General features: G+C 53.3%; 1 protein-coding gene across 4 annotated transcripts; it reads left to right on the top strand.

The window, feature by feature from the left end:
* Nucleotides 1–630: 630 nt before the first annotated feature.
* On the top strand, nt 631–14,922 carry UBQLN4 (ubiquilin 4). Of its 4 annotated transcripts, none has more exons than XM_038543059.1 (11): nt 631–792; nt 2,205–2,356; nt 2,721–2,938; nt 3,516–3,778; nt 5,320–5,478; nt 9,296–9,521; nt 10,557–10,696; nt 11,138–11,221; nt 11,326–11,441; nt 11,646–11,832; nt 14,744–14,922. In XM_038543059.1, the coding sequence occupies exons 1-11, from the start codon at nt 685–687 to the stop codon at nt 14,900–14,902; spliced, it is 1,812 nt and encodes a 603-aa protein (XP_038398987.1). In that variant the 5' UTR covers nt 631–684; the 3' UTR covers nt 14,903–14,922. The 4 variants fall into 4 exon arrangements, with proteins under 4 accessions (XP_038398987.1, XP_038398988.1, XP_038398989.1 ...); XM_038543060.1 differs by having other exon boundaries at nt 13,211–14,884; XM_038543061.1 differs by lacking the exon at nt 11,326–11,441.
* Nucleotides 14,923–21,153: the final 6,231 nt, after the last annotated feature.

A 21,153-nucleotide genomic window follows, 5' to 3' on the forward strand; every position in this document is an offset into this window, starting at 1 on the left:
AAAGAAGAGTCAGCATGCCCGCTTTACAATCCCTGACCACTAACTGAAAAAGAAATCCCAGTATTGGTCAGGCACACGTTCGATTACTCTTCAGGGCAGTTTCCTACGCCGTGCACAACCCTGGGGGTCGGGATCGGGGCTCAGAAAGTCCACGCCGGCCGAACCCAGCCCACGCTGGCTCCCTTGGGAGCCGTCCTTAGCCAACCCCGTGCAGGCCACGACCCCTGGGGGGACGGTCGGTCCCAGAGGTGAGACTCTGGGGGGACGTCCAGGCATGAAGGACTCCGGCCCGGGAGCCCCGAGAATGGGGCGGCCACGGGGACTGCGTCAGGTCCGGGAGCCTGAGTCCCCGCGTAGGTGGCGGGCGGGGATGGTGGAGCGCCCACGCTGGAGGCCAGAGGCCCGCCCCGCCCAGAGAGGCCCCGCCCCCGAGAGGTCCCGGCTGCAGTGCCCCCACCAGGCCGCCCGGGGCGCTGTGAGCGCAACTGGTCCGGAGGGCGGCGCGGCCGCGGGAAGGGGAGGGGAGGGGAGGGGAAGGGAGAGGAGGGGAGGGGAGGGGCCGGCAGGGCAGGGGAGGGCGGAGGGGCGGAGGGGCGGAGGCCGGAGCAGAGCCCGCCGGGCGGGCGGCCGAGCGGGGAGGAGGGGCCGGGGCGGGCTGGCGGGCGGCCGGGTGGCGGCGGCGGCATGGCGGAGCCGAGCGGGGACGAGGCCAGGCCCCCCATTCGGGTCACCGTCAAGACCCCCAAGGACAAGGAGGAAATAGTGATCTGCGATCGGGCCTCCGTCAAGGAGGTAGTACGAGCGGCGAGGGTGGCGGAGGAGGGATCTGCGGAGAGGGGTTGGCCCCGAGGCGGGGGGGGCGGGAGGCCGGCGGCGGAGGGGGCGGGGGCCCCGCAGGCTCTCGGAGGGGCGGGGGGGCAGGAGCGGGGCTGGGGGGCCCCCTGGGGGGGCGCTGGCCAACGCGGCGCGTGCGGCGGATGCCAGGCCGGGGCTGGCCTTGTGGCCTGGGCTGGGGGCGTGGCGGAGAGCGGGGAGGGGGCCCCTTGCAGCGGGGAGGGGAGAAACACTGGGGATGCGGGCCGCGTGCGTCCGGGGGCTGGCCGGGGTTCGAGGGGCCGCGGGAGGCGGGGGCGCCCGGGGGCGCCCGGGACTGGGGCGCGGGGTGCTGGGGGAGCGTTTCCCTCCGCCCTGATCCGTCCTACCTTTTCAAATCAAGGCCCTTACAGTTGGCCCTCGCCCCTCCGGAACTTGCTGTGTGCAGTAGGTGCTCAATAAAAGTGTGTTGACCGAGTGAATGAGGGAACACCTCCTGTGTTCGCCACCCCCTGTGGCTGCTCCAGAATTTCACATGGGCGGGGCTTTAGAGAGGCCATCTGGTTGGAAGGCAGGGATCTGGACGCTGCCTTGGCTTAGCAAGTGCACTCTCTTGACAGAGAGTGGCCTGTTTGACGTGTTTGGGCTTGGTTTGAGGGAGAGCTAGTAGATTTGGGGGCCTGCCTCTCCTCAAGCCAAACTTTAGTGCCATCACTGCCCCCCTGGAATGTGAAATGACCACATTCCAGAGTGTGCATCCTCTGCCCTGCAGAGCTCAATTTGGAATCAGCTTTAACCGAGTGGAGAGGCCGAGTGTTGGGTCAGGAGCCAGGGCTTTGGTGTCAGGACCCGAATTCCAGTCTGCCCAGAGTGAGTTACATAACTTCTCTGAGCCTCAGTTTTCTTCGCCTGAAAGTGGAGATAACGACCCATGTGTATCTTATCAGTCTGCGACCCTTCACTTCTGAATGGTCGCTGCTCTTAGCGATGATTGTGGGGTCCGTGTGTTGTCCTTGTTACGAGAAGGCTGGGCCTGGGCAGAGAGACCTGGTGGCTAGAATGGAACGCTGCAGGGGTCAGGGTCTGAGTCCAAGGTTGCTGAAGGAGTTGGGACCAAGAGAGCCACCAGGGCAGTGCTGTCACCACAGGGAGCAGCGGGGAGGGACTGAGGGGAGAGTCACAGGGAAGGCTGGGCCTTCTAGGGTGGGAGACCCTGGGGTTGAGCCCAGGGGAGCCTGTCACTAGTCCATCTCTGGTTAATGAAGGCACAGCTCACTGCAGCTGGATGGATGGAGTCTATACTGCAGAAGGGACTTCCCGAACTAGAGGCAGGGTCCCTGGTGGGTGGGGCCCAGGGAACCTCTGCAGTGACCTCTGCCTCTTGACCACAGTTCAAAGAGGAAATCTCCAGGAGGTTTAAGGCTCAGCAGGATCAGCTGGTCCTGATCTTCGCAGGCAAGATCCTCAAGGACGGGGACACACTGAACCAGCATGGGATCAAGGATGGGCTCACTGTCCATCTGGTCATCAAGACCCCTCAGAAGTAAGTCCAGGAGAGGAGTAGATCCAACTTCTCACTGGGCCTGTTTTCCTCCTCTGGTACTCACATTCTTACCTGTCGCTCACCTACCTGGAGGGCCATGCCAGTGCCCAGGAAGGTGGCCCTTGGACGGCTCCCCTACAGGGGAAAGGAACCTGATGTAGCTCTCCCAGAATGCTGGCAGATGATACTGCCCCCAGCGGCACCCCTGTGGCTGGGGGAGCCCCCTTACCCCCCTACCCCACCACCACCTGGCCCAGGGTTGCTGAGAAGGTGGTGGCATTAGGGCAGTAGCTGCACCAAAAGGAGATCCTTGTTCTCTCCTTCCTGTTCACTTCAGCTTGGACTTTATCTCTCTGTCTCTCAGGGCTCAAGATCCAGCTGCTGCTACTGCTTCTTCCCCCTCCACTCCAGACCCTGCCTCAGCACCCTCCACCACTCCTGCTTCACCTGCTACCCCTGCACAGCCCTCCACCTCTGGCAGCGCCACTTCAGATGCTGGCAGTGGAAGCCGGAGGAGCAGTGGGGGGGGTCCCTCCCCTGGGGCTGGGGAGGGACCCCCCAGTGCTACTGCATCCATACTCTGTAAGCCCTTAGGGAGGAGATCACAGTCCTGTGTGGGGCTTGGGCTTAGGGGAGAGCCAAGAGGAGACAGAAACACGGTCCCTGCTCCTAGTCTGATGGGGATAGGGGACCCCTGGACATGGAGTTCCAGACACTGGTACTTGAGCAAAGCAGAGGAGGGAAAAACTGGTCTATGAGGCCCTCCCAGAGGAAAAGAGCATGGATGAGTGTAAAGGGGGAGGGAGGAAATGGGATTGCGGATGTGGGGAACTCGGGGTGAGGATATGGGTGTGCAGGGACCAGGGGGATCCAGCAGTGACCAGTTGGGGAATATTTATTGCTCGTTCAGCAGGCCACCACGGTCGGTCGCCCTCTCTGTGCACAGTGCTGGGCTTGGCTCTCAGCGTCTGCTGCCAGAGAGGTCTTGGTTGTTGAGGCTCCCATCTCTGCCAGCAGTGGGGCAGGGCTGGGGCCAGGGGAAGGATTGGAAAGGGAGATGTGAGAAGCAGACAAGGCCCATCTGGAGACCTGACCAGTGGCTGTGGCCTGGCGGGGGCAGGGTCTTGTGGCACACTGTGACCCTGGCCCCTCCCTGCAGCTGGCTTTGGGGGCATCTTGGGCCTGGGCAGCCTGGGCCTAGGCTCCGCCAACTTCATGGAGCTGCAGCAGCAGATGCAGAGACAGCTGATGTCCAATCCTGAGATGCTGTCCCAGATCATGGAGAACCCCCTGGTCCAGGACATGATGTCCAACCCCGACCTGATGCGCCATATGATCATGGCCAACCCCCAGATGCAGCAGTTGATGGAGCGGAATCCTGAGATCAGCCACATGCTCAACAACCCAGAGCTCATGAGGCAGGTAGGTATGAGAGAAGGTGGGGTGCAGGTGGACAGGACACACAAGATGTGGAGCATACCAGCCATGCTGACTTCTCTCGCCTTGTCCTGCCTTGGCTTGTTGGTTTACTTACTCATCAGCAGCTACATTTTGAACACTGAAGGGGTAGTAGCCTAGCTTTCCAGGAACTTCTGGTCTCAAAAGGAAGCGGGACAAGTAAGCGCACAATTATTATGCAGTGCAGCTGGTGCTATTATAGAGATGGTCGTGGGACCACCCCGGGAGCACAGGAAAGGCCTCCCAGCCCTACCCCGGGACCCGGAGCAGCCTCTGGAGGAAGTGTCACCCAAGCTGAGACCCAGATGAGGAAAAAGAGGAGAGTGTTCAGGGCTGTGGGACCGCAGGTGCAAAGGCATTACGGTGTTCAGGGAGCGGGGCCCAGGCAGGGCCGGTGGCTGAGGGAGATCCCGCAGATACAAGTTTGTGTTGGTCTTTGGGAGCTGCGTCTTATGGCCAGGCCGGCACGGGACAAGGATAGATGATGTCAGCATTGCTGTGGGCATCAGCGCTGGGTCTGCCAGAAAATAAGCTCCTTTAGAGCGAGGGTTTGCGAGTGTTTTCTGCACTGCCTGGAGTGTAGAAGTCACTCAGCAGACACTTAGTGAAGGAAGGAATTATGGGGCAAGGAATCAGTGTACTGAGTCGTAAGGGTGTTTCAGAGGAGCAAGTGTGGAGCAGACTTGGGAATGAGGACACGGAAGGCATCCCAAGTTGGGTGCAGACAAGGAGCTTTACCTCCTATCTCCACTTGTCTCCTGGAGCTTGCATAGGCCAGCCCTCACTGACAGCAAGCTGTTGGTTCCAAAGAGAAAGCCCCCATCCATTTATCAAGATGTGGCCGGGCCAGAGGCCTAGGGCCAGGATTAGAGGGTGTCAGTAGCATTGTCCTGGCGTGAATGCTTTCCCTCCCTGACTTGTGGTCACTTGCGGGGAGCCACAGTACAGTCTGGGGCAGACAGACCAACCTGGCCTGGAAACCCAGCTCCACCACTAACCAGCTCTGTGTCCCCAGTGAGTCTCAGCCTATTTTCTCATCTGCAGAATAGGGAAAGAAATACCTCCTTGGGACAAGTATTGTGGGGATCCTATGATTTCAGTCGTGTAAATTGTTTTGCCCAGTATGTGTATGTAGTAGGTGCTTAATAGATGCTGATTGAGCATCTGCTGCCTCCTTCTTTTTCTCACGTCCTTTCTTACTCAGCTTCCTTTTGCTCCCTGACACTTGTGTGGCCTCCTGACCCCCAAGGAAGCGGAGCTGCTGCCCTCTGCCTATCTGGGATCATTGTACCATGGTGCAGAAAGCTGCGTAGGACCCCCACAGGGAGGCAGGGCTGGAGCCAAGGTGACAGCAGACGGAGGAAGTCCACCTTAGTTGACTCCCCACTGTGGGGCAGTTCCTGGGCGCTGGACCCTGGTCCTGATGCAGACCCTCCTTCGCTGGGCCCACCCTCGCCCAAGCTTGGTACTCCTCTGGTTCTTCCTTTCTCGCCCTTCTCCACCAGACAATGGAGCTTGCTCGAAATCCAGCCATGATGCAAGAAATGATGCGGAACCAGGACCGAGCCCTGAGCAATCTGGAGAGCATCCCTGGAGGGTATAATGCCCTCCGTCGCATGTATACAGACATCCAAGAGCCGATGTTCAGTGCTGCCCGGGAACAGGTGGGGCCAGGGGCTAGGCTGTGGGAGGGCTGTTTGGGCTCAGGATTTCCTGCCCCAGACCCAGGCAAGCCTGGGGTGCTGCCTGTTCCTCCTCCTATATCCAGCCCTCCAAGAGCAGGCCTGGGCTGAAGAACAGCTCTCATGGCATGGGCAGGGATGGTCCAGCTTGGCACGGGGCCAAGGCGGTAGGGCAGAAAGTAGAGCAGAATTCCCAAGGGAAGTGGGGGAGGCGTCCACAGATCTGACAGCTTCTTGCACCAGGGGCTCAGAGGTTGTGGGGCAGACCTGGGGTGTGACAGCCAACCTCAGCACAGCATGTCTCAAGTGTGGTCCATGGATCACCTGCATCAGCATCACTCAGGGAACTTACTAATAATGAGATTCCTGGTCCCCACCTTTGAGCTACTGATTGACTCAGTCTCTGGAATCAGGCTTGGTAATATGCACTTTTGAAAGTGCCTTATGAATTCTTTCGAGTATATAAAAAGTATAGACAAAAATATAGCATTCTTTTGTATCCATGTAGCCGATATAGTTTCAGTGCCTTTTTGGCTCTTTTTTTTTTTTTTTTAATTTAATTTACAGTAAATACATTATACATTTACACGCTTCACAGTTCCAAAGTTACGCAAAGTAAACAAAAGGACTCCTTCTATTTCCAACTCCCGGCCACCACTTTTCCACCCCAGAGGTAGCTAATGTTAGTATTTTAATATATGCAAATATGACCTTACAGATAGAATTGCATCCATCAGGTATCTCTGCCCCATTCTACTCTTTCCCTCTCCAGTGCGAACCACTACCATGACATTGGTGTTTACCATTTTGATTCTTTTATGGCCTGTGTTTGTATCCATAAATAATCCACAGCATTGATTTGCATACTTTAAGCCTCAGAAGTGGTATCCTGCTGTTCGTATAATTTTTAACTTGCTTTTTAAAAACATTTTAAATGTTAAAAAAAAAAAAACATTTAAAAAATCTTTTATCAGAGAATAATATAGCTTCAGAAAGGTGCACACATCATAAGTGGATAGCTTAATGGATTTTCACAAACTGAACACCTCCCCCAAACCAGTGCCCAGGTGGGAGGATGGGATTTCACATTACTTTTTCCTTGTTGAAGAGAAAAAGCCCCATATCATGAGTGGCCCATGCTATCCTAACAGATTTTGTTGCTCATGCTGCCTCTGGCCTACACCAGATCTCCACAAAGAAGTGTGTGTCTTGCTGACTCTATGCAGTTCCACTGGTCTGTCCGTCCCTATAGTGGTGTCATGTTGTCTTAATTCAGTCTGGGCATCTGGCAGAGTAAACCCCCACCTTATTCTCCACCGTCTTTTTGGTGGTTCTTGGCATTGCTCTTTCAAATTTTAGAAAGTGTTTGTAGGGATCAACTATGAGGTTGTTTTTGTTTTTGTTTTTTTTAAAGATTTATTTATTTATTCATGAGAGACACAGACTGAGGGAGAGAGGCAGAGACACAGGCAGAGGGAGAAGCAGGCTCCTCGCAGGGAGCCTGATGCGGGACTCGATCCTGGATCCTGGGATCATGACCTGAGCTGAAGGCAGGCACCCAACCGCTGAGCCACCCAGGCATCACAGCTATGAGTTTTTAAAAGACTTTATTTTAATAAGGTATATAAAGAAAAAATATTTTATTTTAAATTATGTTTAAACGTTTAGTTTAAAATGTGTATCAGGGCAGCCCCGGTGGCTCAGCGGTTTAGCGCTGCCTACAGCCTAGGGCGTGATCCTGGAGACCCAGGATTGAGTCCCACGTCGGGCTTCCCTGTGTGGAGCCTGCTTCTCCGTCTGCCTGTGTCTCTGCCTCTCTCTGTGTGTGTGTCTCTCATGAATAAATAAATAAAATCTTAAAAAAAAATAAAATGTATATCAAAGTAATGCATGCATCTGGTTAAAAAGAAATTGAGCTGAGGATGGATTATATAACAAGCACTCTGGCTAATTCTGATGCAGGCTCAGTTGCACGACCCACTATAATAGCTGGAAGAACAGAGGTTTGGCATCAGCAAACCGAGGTTCAAATACTTTCTCTGCCACGTTTAGTGTGCAGGCGAAAGTGGGGTGCTTCACCTTTCTGAGTCTTAGTGTTCACATTTCCAAACTGGAGGCAATGTATTAAAGCAGTGGTTCTCAATTGTTTTGGCCTCTGGACTGCCTTATACACTTAGGAATTATTGAGGGCCCCAAAAAGCTTTTGTTTTTCTGGGTTAGAGCTATCAATATTCACTGCATCAGAAGTTAAAACTGAGAAACCTAAGGAGTGTTTATTTATTGTTTTAAAATAAGTGCAAATCCACTATATGTTAATGTAAACAGCGTATTCTTTTCAAAAATAACTTTAATTTCCTAAACAAAACTTTAGCGGAGAGTGGCATTGTTTTAAATTTTGCAGACTTCAAAAAAAAAAAATTGCAGACTTCTTTAATGTCTGGCTTACTTCAGGACAGCTGGACTCCCAGCTTGACTTTTGCATTTGGTCCATTGCAATGTCATGTGTCATATAGCCTCTAGAAGAGGCCACTGACCACTCACGGAGACAACAAAAGTGAAAAAAAGGAAATAGCACCTCAGAACTATAAAAACAGCATTAAGCTTCGCAGGGGTCCCAGGACCACACTTTGAGAACTGGTATATTGGAGGGCTATTGTAAACATTAGCATAAACGTGCCAGGTGCATAGTAGGTGCTCAATAAGTGGCAGCTGTTATTGCTCGAGGGAGGTCAGAAAGGGGTTCGGTGCATAGAGCGTCCTGAGAAACACAGCAGGATGCAGAACCCAGTGGTGGTGGGAGCAGGGTGAGTCATCAGGACAGGATATCTGAAACCGGGACAGCCTGGGGCCGTGTGGTACACGAACCCTGGCCTGCTGGCCTGTTCTCAGTAGACATCTGGTCAGGTGGAGGAAGTGCACCTCAGAGCTGGAGGGCCCTGGGTGAGCTCTGGGCCCCATGACCCACTTTGATGAGCAGGAAACCCCCTGGTGAGGAGGGGCTGAAGCTGCTCAAGTGAGGACCATCCGGGACCTCAGGAAAGGGAGCCTGAGCAGGGAAGTAGGGTGTAGACTCTTTCAGCAGACACACCCCTGGACAGAGCTCTTTCCTGGGTGCTCAAGGATCCGGAGAGAGGATGTTTCAGGGTTGCCTTGGGCAGCACACCACACAACGGGGTGCAGTGGGTGACAAGCGGGGGCCTGTTGAGGGAAAGGAAGGAGGCTGGGGAGGAGGAGACATGTGTGAGGCATGTTCAGCCAGAGATGGGCTCCTCTGTGTGTGCCTGGGTACATAGAATACCACTTAGGGGACCTGGAGGGGACGGTCTGGAGAGTCCGTGGGACCAAGAGGGCTCAAAAAGGGGAAGCGTCAGGGCAGGTCACAGCTCCCATCAAGCCGACAGTTACTTATTGAGCACCTACTCGCGTCAGGAGAGGGGTCAGGCGGGGAGCATAGATGACATTGTCTCTGTCCCTGAGGAGCTAAGGAAGACAGCTGTGTCGTTACATGGCGGGGAGAGCGTGTATAGAGTACCATCAGGCACAGAGGACACTAGAGACCAGTGTTTAGAGCCACCAGGGAGACGGTGACCCAGTGATCAGCACTGGCCAGGTCCCACCCTGCAGGACGAGGGGGTAGCTGCCCATTGTGCGGCTGGGACTGGAGCACAGGGCCTCCCGGGTCTCAGAGCCCTCTCCCTTGCCCGGGGAGGGGAAGCCGTTAGGTGAGAGGACACAGAGGGCCTAGCCCTTGCCCCTGGTGTGTTTCAGCCCTTAACCCAGAACCTTTCCCTCCTCCCAGTTTGGCAACAATCCCTTCTCTTCCCTGGCCGGGAACTCCGACAGCTCGTCCTCCCAGCCTCTGCGGACTGAAAACCGAGAGCCCCTCCCTAACCCCTGGAGCCCCTCGCCCCCCACCTCCCAGGCCCCCGGGTCCGGGGGGGAGGGCACCGGAGGATCGGGGACCAGCCAGGTGCACCCGACAGTCTCGAACCCCTTTGGGATCAATGCGGCTAGCCTGGGGTCAGGTATGTCCTAGGGTGGAAGGAGCTTAGTGGGGTCACCAGGGGAGTCCCTCTGCCCCAGGACTGATTGGGGCTCACGATGCTCCAGAATACTGAAGACAGGTGAGACCGGATTGAAGCCACCTGGGGGAGTAGCTCCACCCCTCAGAGGACGAAAGGGTTCTACTGGGCTGTGTCCTCCTGTCGTGGAAGTAGCCTGAGTGATGGCTCACCAATAAAGCAGGCCCTGCTTCCAGAGCTCTCACAGCCCTGCTGGAACTGTCCAGTGTAAACGGATTGGCCTGGGGAGGGGCATGTGGGAGAGGAATTGGGGCACGCCTGGGGCAGGCAGGTAGGAGGCCCGGGGGGAGAGGGATGTGCAGAGCTTTTCTGGATAGAAGTGGGGGTTACACACTGCATAATCCTTGGGGAAGCCCCATTTATCTGGATTGCGATCGTACATGTGACCCTGGGGATGTCTTTGATTTGTGTGTACCCCCGCGGGGACACTGTGATCAGAAAGTCCCTTCCTCTCTGTGTGCTTCAATTCCCTTTTTTGTAAAATAAGGGATTTGAACCTGATCCGTGGCTTTAAAATTATACTCCTGAGTCCTGGGGAGTCTGGACCATCCTCAGGAGGAGGAAGGACCGAGTGGGGGTGCTCCAGGCATCCTGCCAGGCTTTAACCAAACTGTTGGCATATTTGATGTTTGAGTGGGATCTGGTTGGAGGAAGGGGCCTCTGCCACTAAGACGAGTCTGCAACCCATGAGTCTAGGTGACCTCTATCAGATCCTTTCCAACCCTGACCTTCAGCAGGAATAGCCTGGGGGGCTTGAATGAGACCCACTTTCCCACTAGCTTGTCCTTAGCAGAGCAGCTGGGAAGGGGCTGGCCCAAAGCCACAGGGACCCTTGCCCCTGTACTTGGGAGCCCGTGCTCCTGCTGCCCTTCTGAGTTTTGGAAGCACCCAGCATTGCAAGGAGGGAGAGCGGAGGGAGGCATCTGGTTTCCATCTGGACCCCTTTTCTCCGTTCCGTTGACTTCCTCCTCGTTCCAGGGGTGTTCAACAGCCCAGAGATGCAGGCCCTCCTCCAGCAGATCTCTGAAAACCCCCAACTGATGCAGAACGTGATCTCAGCTCCCTACATGCGCAGCATGATGCAGACGCTTGCTCAGAACCCCGACTTTGCTGCTCAGGTATGGAGCTGCCACAAGGGGAGCTTGTGGGGGACAGTGACTCAGCGGGTCAGATTGGGCCCCAGCCGGACTGCTGGGCATGTGTCTCAGGCCCGCTGCCCCCTGGCTGCATAGGCTCAGCCCATTTGTCCGCCTGTGAGTGGTGTGGCAGTGGGTCCTCCTTTAGAGAGTTATGCAGGGTCAGGGACTTAATAGGAATAAGATGCCCAGATCATGGGGCAGCTCAGATCCTGGTGCGGCACATAGTGAGAGCTGTCCTTATGGATGCTGTTGTCAATGCCAGACATGGGGCTGCATACCTCCACTCGCAGCCCAGGGTGTGGCTCCGTGTCCTCTCACTGCCCCACGTAGGCCTTCGGGGTGCTCTGAGATCCAACTGTGGTGGGGGTGCCGCGGGGGTGGGTGGACCCAGGCCTCCCCTGCTGCCTTCCCCCGCTGCAGATGATGGTGAATGTGCCGCTCTTTGCGGGGAACCCCCAGCTGCAGGAGCAGCTCCGCCTTCAGCTCCCTGTCTTCCTGCAGCAGGTGAGTGAGGCACCTGAAGCGGGCAGTGGGGACAGAGCTCTGGCCTCAGGTTTGGGCGGCCTCCTGCCGCCTCCCATCATCTTCCTGTGCCTGTTTCCCACCAGATGCAGAACCCAGAGTCCCTCTCCGTCCTCACCAACCCCCGTGCCATGCAGGCACTGCTCCAGATCCAGCAGGGCCTGCAGACCCTACAGACCGAGGCCCCTGGGCTGGTACCCAGGTGAGGGTGGGGGTGGGTGGGCAGCAAGGTCCGGGCTCCTTCCCCCTCCTACCCATCCCCCTGCTCCCTGCAGCCACCATGTGTCTCCCAGGGTGCGTTTCCCAGGCTGTGCTCTCCAGTTCCCTCCACTCTTCCTTCTAGATCTCGCGTGCCCATCCTTCTCTCAGAGGCTGCCTCCCACCTCTTGGTCTCTCTTCCCCACAGCCTTGGCTCCTTTGGGATGTCCCGGACCCCAGCACCCCTGGCAGGCAGCAACACCGGCTCCATACCCGAGGCTCCCACCTCCTCACCAGTACCCCCCGCCACGTCTTCTCCAGCAGGAGCTTCCAGTGCTCAGCAGCACCTCATGCAGCAGATGGTCCAGCTGTTGGCCGGGGGTGGGAGCTCACAGGTATGTGGGGCAGAGGGGTTGGCACTGGGGGGCAGAGCAGCAGAATGAAGACAGCGGAACAGGCCCGGGGTCAGCCAGCCCCACCTTTAAGTCCCCATCGGCCCCTCGCTGGCCTTGTGCAGGTTGCCGCCTTTCCCAGATCTGTTTCCACAGCCGTGAAATAGAAGTGAGAATAGTGACAGTCCTTCCTGCATGCTAGGTACTGTTCTAAGTGCCTTCTATGGATGAGCATGGCTGCTCTGTTCCTCACAACAGCCTTGTAAGGAAGCTGCTCTCTCTGTTATAAAAAGGGGAAACTGAGGCCCAGAGAGGTGAAGTGGCTTGCTCAGAGTCACATAACCAATAAGTCAGTACTGGAGCCAAGATGCAAACCAAGGCATGCTGGCTCCTGAGTGTCTGCTCCAACCACTGGTACTTCAGTCAGAGGTTTTCTTGGTAACTGAAGCAGCCTCCACCTCTGAGGCTGGAGAGGAGGGCTCTAGGGGATGAGGTCACTAGAGCCCTGAGTCACAAATTCAAAGCCAGGGGGTTGGATGAGGGGGAGGGTTGACCTCAGCTGAGACCCTTAACCTTTCTCTGACCTCTGTAAGTCATCTGGGAAGTGTAAGTGTGCACAGCCCTGTAGAGGGCTCCGTTTGCAGGACCCCACAGAGGGCTGGCCCGAGAGTCGCCAGGGTCAGGCCAGCGTAGATTCTGTGGCCTGTGACAGGAGGCAGCACAGAACCCTTGAGAATGTCAGGGGCACGTCGTTTCCTTCTCGGGATGGCATGTTCATTGTGTCCAAGGCCTGGTGGCTTGGGATTGCCAGGCCCCTCCCAGCTCCAGTAGACCAGTTGTGATTGCGGCCAGTGCTGCCCAACATCCCTCAGGGAAGCACTTCCAGGAGATGTGTACGGGAGCGTCAGAAATGAAAAGCTTTCTCTTCTGTGAATGACCCTATCTTTTGATTGGCTAACCAAACCTAACAAGTTCTTTCTTTCCCCAGCCCTTCCTGCGCCCCTCCTGCGCTCTGTGTGTGAGCACGGAAGGGTGGAGGGTGGGTGGGGTGGAGACTGTGCAGTGCTTGCATCGTCCCAACCCTGAGCATTTGGCTTCCAGAATGCCCTTAACATCCCAGAGGATGGACAGAGAGCTGATCTGGGCCTGTCTATTCCTTTGAGATGTTCGGAGATACACCCCCTCTGTCTTCCTCACAGCCATGTAGAGACCAGGGTGCAGGCTCCTCAGCACCGTTTGTAGCTCACCCCTCCCTGCCCACTGGTTGACCCTGTGGATGTTCCAGAAGACCTACTGCTCATCTTCCTCCTATGTAAACCTGAAATTTGGGGGCCCAGGGCCAGTCCCTCGCACGTGCACTTCACAAGGCCTGTCCCTGCAGGTGCAGATGCCAGAAGTGAGGTTCCAGCAGCAGCTGGAACAGCTCAACTCCATGGGCTTCATGAACCGTGAGGCCAACCTGCAGGCCCTGATTGCCACGGGAGGGGACGTCAATGCTGCCATCGAGAGACTCCTGGGCTCGCAGCTCTCCTAACCCTTTGGCCGCGCCTCCTGCCTCTCCCTCCCCTGGGCACCAGTTCGTGGCTCCTCTGTCAGCCCCTGCCCTCTGTGCCTGCCGTCCCCATCTTCTCTCCTGTCCTCTCCAGACAGCAAGGTGGCTTTAGGGGCGCAGGCCTGGCCCCAGAGCTATGAGAATTTTGGTGTTAACCTGCACATCTCTATGGAGTGCTCTCCGGCCCTGCTCTAGTGGGGCTGTGTAAGCCGTCTTCACAGTTCACTGGTCGGCTCCAGCTCCTGACCCCACCACCACCTTGTACAGCCCGCCGATGTCCCAGCGGCAGTGCAGGCTCTGGAGGGACTGCTGTCCGCTCTGCTGGGACGGGGTCTTTTCCGTGTCCCACTAGGGATTTGCTTGTTGTATGGTTTCTTGTGGTGATTCTTCCTTCTCTCTGTCCCTCCTCCCACCTGCAGCCCAACCTGTGCCAGGGTCACACATGCGGAAGGAGGGGCAGGTGAACAGGCTATCTTTTCCTCCTCACCACTCACCCCCCGCCCCGCCCTGATCCCTTCATCTAAGCTTTGTCAGGATGTCCCAGGAGAGGACGATGCCTGTTCTGCCTGTCTAGAGGGGGAGACAGCCCTCCGTGCAAGGAGCTAGCAAGCCCTGGACCAGCCCCATGGAGATCTGTGCAAAGGAGGGGAACTGGGATTTGCTAGAGGAAGGGAATGGCTCTGAAGTTAGAATTGACACTTAGGGAATGGAGGCCCTAGTAGCTGTTGTAAGCAGGGGGCCCAGGCTCCAGCCTGGTAGAGAAGGCCTACAGATGCTAACAGAATCTGAGCTGGAGGAAAGGGCCCCCTGGGGCTCCTGCCAGCCCCATTCCAGGACCTGCCTATGTCCCCAGGTACCAGGGCTTTGAGCACCCCTCAGAAGACATGAAGGAGTTGAGGTCTGTGTCAGCAGCAGGGGGGTGTGCCAGTGGGCACACACATGCACCTCAGCTGCACAAGAGGGTAGATTCTTTGTTGATGACTGGTCCCGAGCTCTCTCCCACCACAGAGAAGTAGGCAGAAGGGCCAGTCTAGGGTAGGAGTACATACAGTCCAGTGAGCTAGGTCCCTTGGGCCCCTGGGTGCTGGGTACCCCAAGGGCAGCGTGGCTACCCCTTCCAAAGCTGTCGGGGCTGTGGCAGCACCCCTACTACCCCTCTCCTCCTCGCTGTTGGGGAACAGGAGAAGAGTCCTGCCCTCTGCAGCCCTGGCCTCTGGAGTCTTCATTGTTTGCTTCCAGGCCAGAAAGTTCTATTTGAGGAAGAGAAGGGGAGGGCCGCAATCATGCTTTTGCTCTGGAATTGGATGTTGCTCTATTGGAGTGCTAGGAAGGCTCCTACAGTCTCTTCTCTCTGCTGTTTAGCCCGGCTGCTTGGAGGACCCACAGCTGAGAGTCTGGAAGCAAGAGAAGCAGACTCTTCTCCAGGTGGGAAAGGGTCCCAAGCAATCCAGAGAGGATGTCCGTGTGGCTTTCCTTCCCCCGCCTCCCCCACCTTCCACACTGGCCTTTGTAAATAAATGACGTGGTCTTTGTTGTCAGGATGTCTTGGGGTTTGTTTTCGGAGGGAAAGGAGGCTGGCTGAAGACAGCCTGGTTTTAGGGGGTTTTTATACAGCAGGATCTGTTCAGCTCGGGGCATTGATGATGAAGGGAGAGCCGGCCCAACCTTTGTTGGGGCTCACGACCAGGCAGGGCTGCTTTCCACCTTCCCTGTCCCCCACTCAGGACTGAGCCGGGAAGTGCAGAAAGGTCGTCCTCTGATGCTACAGCAAGACTATTTTCCCTTCACCTCAGCTAGAAAGATCAAAACAGAGGAAACCCTTGCATCCAGACCTTCTGCAAGTGAAGTGGAGGAGCTCTTGGTCTAAGGAGCTCTAAGGAGCTCTAAGGCCAAGCCGGGCTGGCTCATCCCACTGCTCACGTGAACTGAAGATTGCCTGTTGATGACGTTGTCTTATGCATGAGGGTATAGACTAGGCCTCTGTGCAACACAAGGGAACCATGAGTGGGAGGCCCCGGCTTCGGATAATGTGGATTGGATCTTCCACACCAACACTTACACTGAAAGTTTTTTATTTTTTAAAATTTTATTTTTTCATGAAAGAGTGAGATGCAGAGACGTAAGCAGAGGGAGAAACAGGCTTTCCGTGGGAAGCCTGATGCAGGACTCGATCCTAGGACCCCAGGATCATGATTCAAGCCAAAGGCAGTTGCTCAATGACTGAGCCACCCAGGTGTCGCATCGTTCGAAGTTTTAAAAGCTGGGTGAAAACCAAAGAATACCGAAAAAGCATCAAAAGGCCAACAAGACGGGTGGGGCAGGCAGGGAGGAGGAAAGGCCCTAATCTCTGCCTCAGAGCCGGGGACGTCACGGACCTGGGGACTTCTGCCTGTTGAGAAGACGTGGTAAGGGCCTGAGCTGTGCTTTGAGAGCATTGAGGGAAAGAGCCATAAGGAAACAGGAGATGGGGTCTGGGGATGCGGTAAAGATCCAGCACATGGACCAGGGCCCCAAAGGTTGAACTGGGAACAAACCACTCACATATTCTGCAGTGCAGCCACCATTCTGGGTGGTCTGGAAATTCTCACACCTCAAACTTGGAGTAAGATGATCCCAGGTTGCTAGCATCTCCAGATGCTTAGTAGAAGCCAGTAGAAATCTTGAGGAACGTAACGGCAACTACAGCAAAGGTGAATGAAGCCCCAATGAGATAAGGTGCTGCACACGAGACCAAGCAGAAGTGAGGGACAATAGATGGACCCACAGTGATTCCATCAGCTGGAACCACAGACAGAAACCGAACTTGGACATTTCAGCAGACACCGGAGACTTTGTACAAAAACGGACCTGGCACAATTGTGAAAGGACCAAGTGGAGAGTTGAGTGAAGAAAATGGGCTAAATGAAATTAGGGTGTCAGTGAACAGACGTGCCAACAGGTTCCATAAGGCTGAGGGGAGCCCTCTGGAGACAAGACCACAAGGATGAGCACTGGAATTCCATTTCCCGCAATGGAGAATGCACAGGAGGACATGGGGAAGCTGGGCCAGCAGGTGTTCAACGAGCCCTGGGATGAGAGAAGCAGGACAACCTGAAGAAATAATATCACCATTACCTAGAACTGATGCAAGTCAATGATTCACAGATTTAGAAGGCAAACAAATTACAATCAACTTGCAGTCTGTAGAAAGGCAAAAGCCAAGAGCGAATAGTGTGAAAGCCACCAGAGAATGAGGGCAGTTGGCACAGAGAGGAGCCGCAGGTCAGCACTGCCATCTCCATGGTACAGAGGCCGGGCTGGGTAAAGGGAACACCACCTCCCTGCACTTGGAGGAGATAACTCCCACTCAGAATACAGTCCCAGTGAAAACAGCTTTCCAAAATGAAGGTCAAATAAAGATATTTTTAGACAATTCAAACCTGAGACCACCACCAGCCGAGTCACTTAGAGTGATCTTTCATGGTAATAAAAAGAAAAAAAAAAGAGGGGCTCCTGGGTGGCTCAGTGGTTGAGTGTCTGCCTTTGACTCAGATCATGATCCTGGGGTCCTGGGATAAGCTGCACGTTAGACTTCCCACAGGGAACCTGCTTCTCCCTCTGCCTGTGTCTCCGCCTCTCTCTGTGTGTCTCTCATGAATAAATAAAGAAAATCTTTTTTAAAAAGAAAAAAGAGAATGGACTGATGAACACTGAAATTGCTAAATATGTGTGTCAATCTAAAGGAACATTGATTCCATAAAACAAAAACGATAATGTCTCATGGCATTAGGATTCGTGACGCGGCAGCTCAGGAGCCAGGCCACAAGGGCTGGGGTGGCTACTGTCCTCGCCTTGGGCTGGAAGGTGGCCAAGTCCCGCCTAGGGACGGTAGCCATTAGGAAGCCAGGGGTGGGTGTCTTCTCACCCGACAGACAGAAGCACAGCATGGACCTACCAAATAGCCAGAAGGAGAAAATAAAGTCAGGGCTCAAAAGCAAGACAAGAAAAAAATACCACATGAAGCAGTCCAGATTTTTCTTGATGGGGAAGCTATGGTGCACGATACCACACTAGTGGGTACGTGACGCCATGTTTGCTGAAACCCGTAGAACTTTCCAGCAAAGTAAACCTTAGTACATGCAAACTGGAAGCACACATGTCATCTAGGGGGTCAGGGGACCCTAGGACCGGATGAAGATATAACCTGAGAATCTATATTATGAATGTATGAAATATTCTCATGGAGGAGGGGCATAGACGTGGACCCCAATAACTTGGAAATGAGTGGAATCTGTAAAAGCAAAGGCGAAAGAAGCCTAGCAATGTGTGCTAGTTGATACGTGTCCCATAGATGTATTGTTAATAGTTCTGATACTGCTATACACAGGTGCTAGGATTGAACAATTAATCAAATGGTGGACCTCCACGAGAAATGAGGTTTCTCACTGTTGCCACGGAGTTTCTAGATAAGCAAGGGGATGAGGCCAGGACGACCCACATAGTGATGAATTAGAGGTAGAGACATAAGTATGAACCCATGTGTGACTTAATACAGATACAGATAGAGATATTTGTGGATGTGTGAATTGGCACACACCTCTGTCCATACTCTCAGCGCAGAGGGGGCCTTGGAGTCATGACGTTTGATGGCATCAAGCACACCTGATGCCCAGGCCTTGGTCTCTAACACCATCTCCAATGAAGGCAACCAGAGGTCCTTGGAGGGATGGCTGATGCTGGGACTGGGGCAGGAGGTGTGCAAGATGAGCCCACAGCATCCCGTACAGAAAGTAAGGAAGTGAAAACCCACCACGACAGAGGTGTGACAAAGGGACACAGGAGCCCCTGAAAGACATCCCAGTGGCCAAGGCTGGAATAAGGTGACCAACAAATAAAGTGATAAAGAACTTAACCAAATGTAAAGTAAATGCTCGTGACTCTGTACTGATACAAATAAGTAACTGAAGGGAAAAATGGGTGAAAAAAGACAAACGTGTACAGAATAGTTCCAAACAACTTATATAAATATACTGCCTAATAGGAGATGGAGTATAACTCCCTGCTCAGGTGTGGGCTGCACAGGTCTCCCTTCCAGAACACGGGTATGGGGGGTGACTTTAGAGGGGACACTGCCTCAGCCAGGTGGCCAAGGTCAACAATGAATCATGTTCACAGAATGTTCTCGAGATGATGTGATAAAAACAGCATTTTACCTCTGTTCTCTTCTCCTCAAAACTCCTAACCCCAGTCTAATCACGAGGAAAACACTCCACATGTCCCATCCTCCTTGAAACTGTCAAGGTCATCAGAAACTAGGAAAGTCTGAAGAACGGTCACAGTCAGGAGGAGCTAAGGAGACAGGACAATCAAATGTAACATAGCATCCTGGATGGGATCCTGAAACAGAAAAAGGATATTAACTAAAAACTAAAGAAATCTGAATGAAGTTTGGACTTTAGTTAATAGTAATGTATCAGTAGTGATTTACTCATTGTAACAGATATACTATACTAATGTAAGGTGTTAATGATGGGGAACTGAGTGTGTGGTATATAAGAACCCTCTTCACTGTCGTTCCAATTTTTATTATAAATCTAAATTTGTTCAAAATAAAAAGTTTATTTGACAAGAGAGAAAATAGGATAAAGTACACACAATATGGCAGATTTAAATCCTGTTATAGAAGTAATTTTATTGAATGGAAATGGCTTAAATGCTTCAATTAAAAGTCAAAGATTGTCAGGCTGAGTCAATAAAATAAAATCTTTTGGCCTAACTACAAGGCCAAAAGATCCTGCACATGGAGGCTTCAATGTGAGCCTGCAGGGCAGCCTGAACCACCCCCTGGCACTGGGTTCCTCAGCCCACCTCCTGAGGACCCGAGGCCAAGCCCAGAAGGCCCAGGTCTCCTGGCGATCTCCTCTGAAAGGAGGTGGGGGCACAGAACCATCCTTGATGCTGAGCAGAGACTCAGACACTCCAGGGGCTGGGAGCAGCCTCACAGAGCCCAGGGTGGGTGACTCCCAGGACAGCTGCCAGGCGGGAGGAGCAGCCTCTGATCCCTCACCACTTCCTGGGTCCTAGCCCTGCCTGCAGACAGTAGGGAGGCAGGGACTCAGCCCAGACTCCAGGAGACGCTGGGGTCCCAGAGTGTCATGGCAAGGGACTAGTTTTTTTTTTTTTTTTTTTCCAAGGGACTAGTTTTAATCAATCCCTTTTATGTGAAACACTCTGAATTCCCTGTGGGTGGGGCTGGGAGTTACCACAGACATTTATAGAACCTAAGAAAACAGAGAGATTGAAAGTCAAAGTCTGGGAAAAGATAAACTACAGACACAAGCCAGAAGAAAACTAGAGTAGCTTTATTAATAATAGGGCAGACAATTTCAGGCAGAAAGCACCTCTAAGAGATAAAGAGGGTTAATTTATAATGATAAAAAGTAACATTTACCAGAAAAATAGAGTAATCCTAAGTATTTGTGTATCTAATAACATGGCCCCAATATATAAATAGAAAAAAATTGAGGGACACCTGGGTAGCTCAGTCAATGAAGCATCTCCCTTCAGCTCAGGTCATGATCCCAGGGTCGTGGGATTGAGTCTCGCATCAGGTTCCCTACAAGGAGCCTGCTTCTCCCTCTCCCTCCGCTGTTCCCCTTGCTTGTGCTCTCTTTTTCTCTGTGTCAAATAAGTAAATAAAATATTTTTTTATTTTTATTTTATTTTTTTTTTTAATATTTTTTTAAACACAGATTTTTTCATATTTTAACATCTCTGAAAGGAGGACTTTTTTTTTTTTTAAATAACTGTTGGTGTCCTAGAAGTGAGTGAGAGTTCAGTTGGCAGCATTTTATAACTTTTTGGTGGTAAATAAAGTAACAGCATGTTATATGTTGGATTGCGTTCCTCAAACATTCATATATTCAAGTCCTAACCCCCCAGGACCTTAGAATGTGACCTTATTTGGAAAGAGAGTCATTGCAGATGGAATTAATTAAGATGAGATCATGCTGGAGTAGGGGTGGCCCCCGACCCAGTTAGACTGGTGCCCTCATTAGAAGGGCAAATTTGGGATCCCTGGGTGGCGCAGCGGTTTGGCACCTGCCTTTGGCCCAGGGCGCGATCCTGGAGACCTGGGATCGAATCCCACATTGGGCTCCCGGTGCATGGAGACTGCTTCTCCCTCTGCTTGTGTCTCTGCCTCTCTCTCTCTCTCTCTGTGACTATCATAAATAAATAAAAATTAAAAAAAATAGAAGGGCAAATTTGGACACAGACGGGTACACAGAGCATGTCAGGTGAAGATGAAGGCAGAGATCAGGGTGATGCTTGTACAATTTGGACAACACCAAAGATTACTGGCGAACCTCCAGGTGCTAGAGGCATGACCCAGATTCTTCCCTCAGTGCTCAGAAGGAACCTACCCTGCCCACACCTTTGTCCTGGACTCCTAACCTCCGGACTGTGAGACAATGAACTTCTATTGTTTAGGCTACCTGGTTTGGGGTTTGGGGTACTTTGTTAACGCAGTCCTAACAGACAAAGGGTGCACCTTAGGTTCAATAAAATACAATATATATAATGCCACATCTAATGAAGTATAGAATATATGTATTTTTCAAACATACAAGAAGCATTTACAAAAATTAAATATATACTGGGAAGTACAACAATTTTCAATGCATTTTATTTTTTTTTAATTTTTTTAATTTATTTATGATAATCACAGAGAGAGAGAGAGGCAGAGACACAGGCAGAGGGAGAAGCAGGCTCCATGCACCGGGAGCCTGATG

This window comes from Canis lupus, chromosome 7 (genome assembly GCF_011100685.1).
Source record: "Canis lupus familiaris isolate Mischka breed German Shepherd chromosome 7, alternate assembly UU_Cfam_GSD_1.0, whole genome shotgun sequence".
NCBI classification, from domain to species: Eukaryota; Metazoa; Chordata; class Mammalia; order Carnivora; family Canidae; genus Canis; species Canis lupus.

Excerpts from the sequence above, each read along its gene's own strand:
- UBQLN4 (XM_038543059.1), top strand. The coding sequence starts at position 685 with ATGGCGGAGCCGAGCGGGGACGAGGCCAGGCCCCCCATTCGGGTCACC. Across the intron at positions 5,479-9,295 it reads TCAGTGCTGCCCGGGAACAG|TTTGGCAACAATCCCTTCTC; the intron begins GTGGGGCCAGGG and ends CCCTCCTCCCAG. Across the intron at positions 11,442-11,645 it reads GCCCCTGGGCTGGTACCCAG|CCTTGGCTCCTTTGGGATGT; the intron begins GTGAGGGTGGGG and ends TCTTCCCCACAG.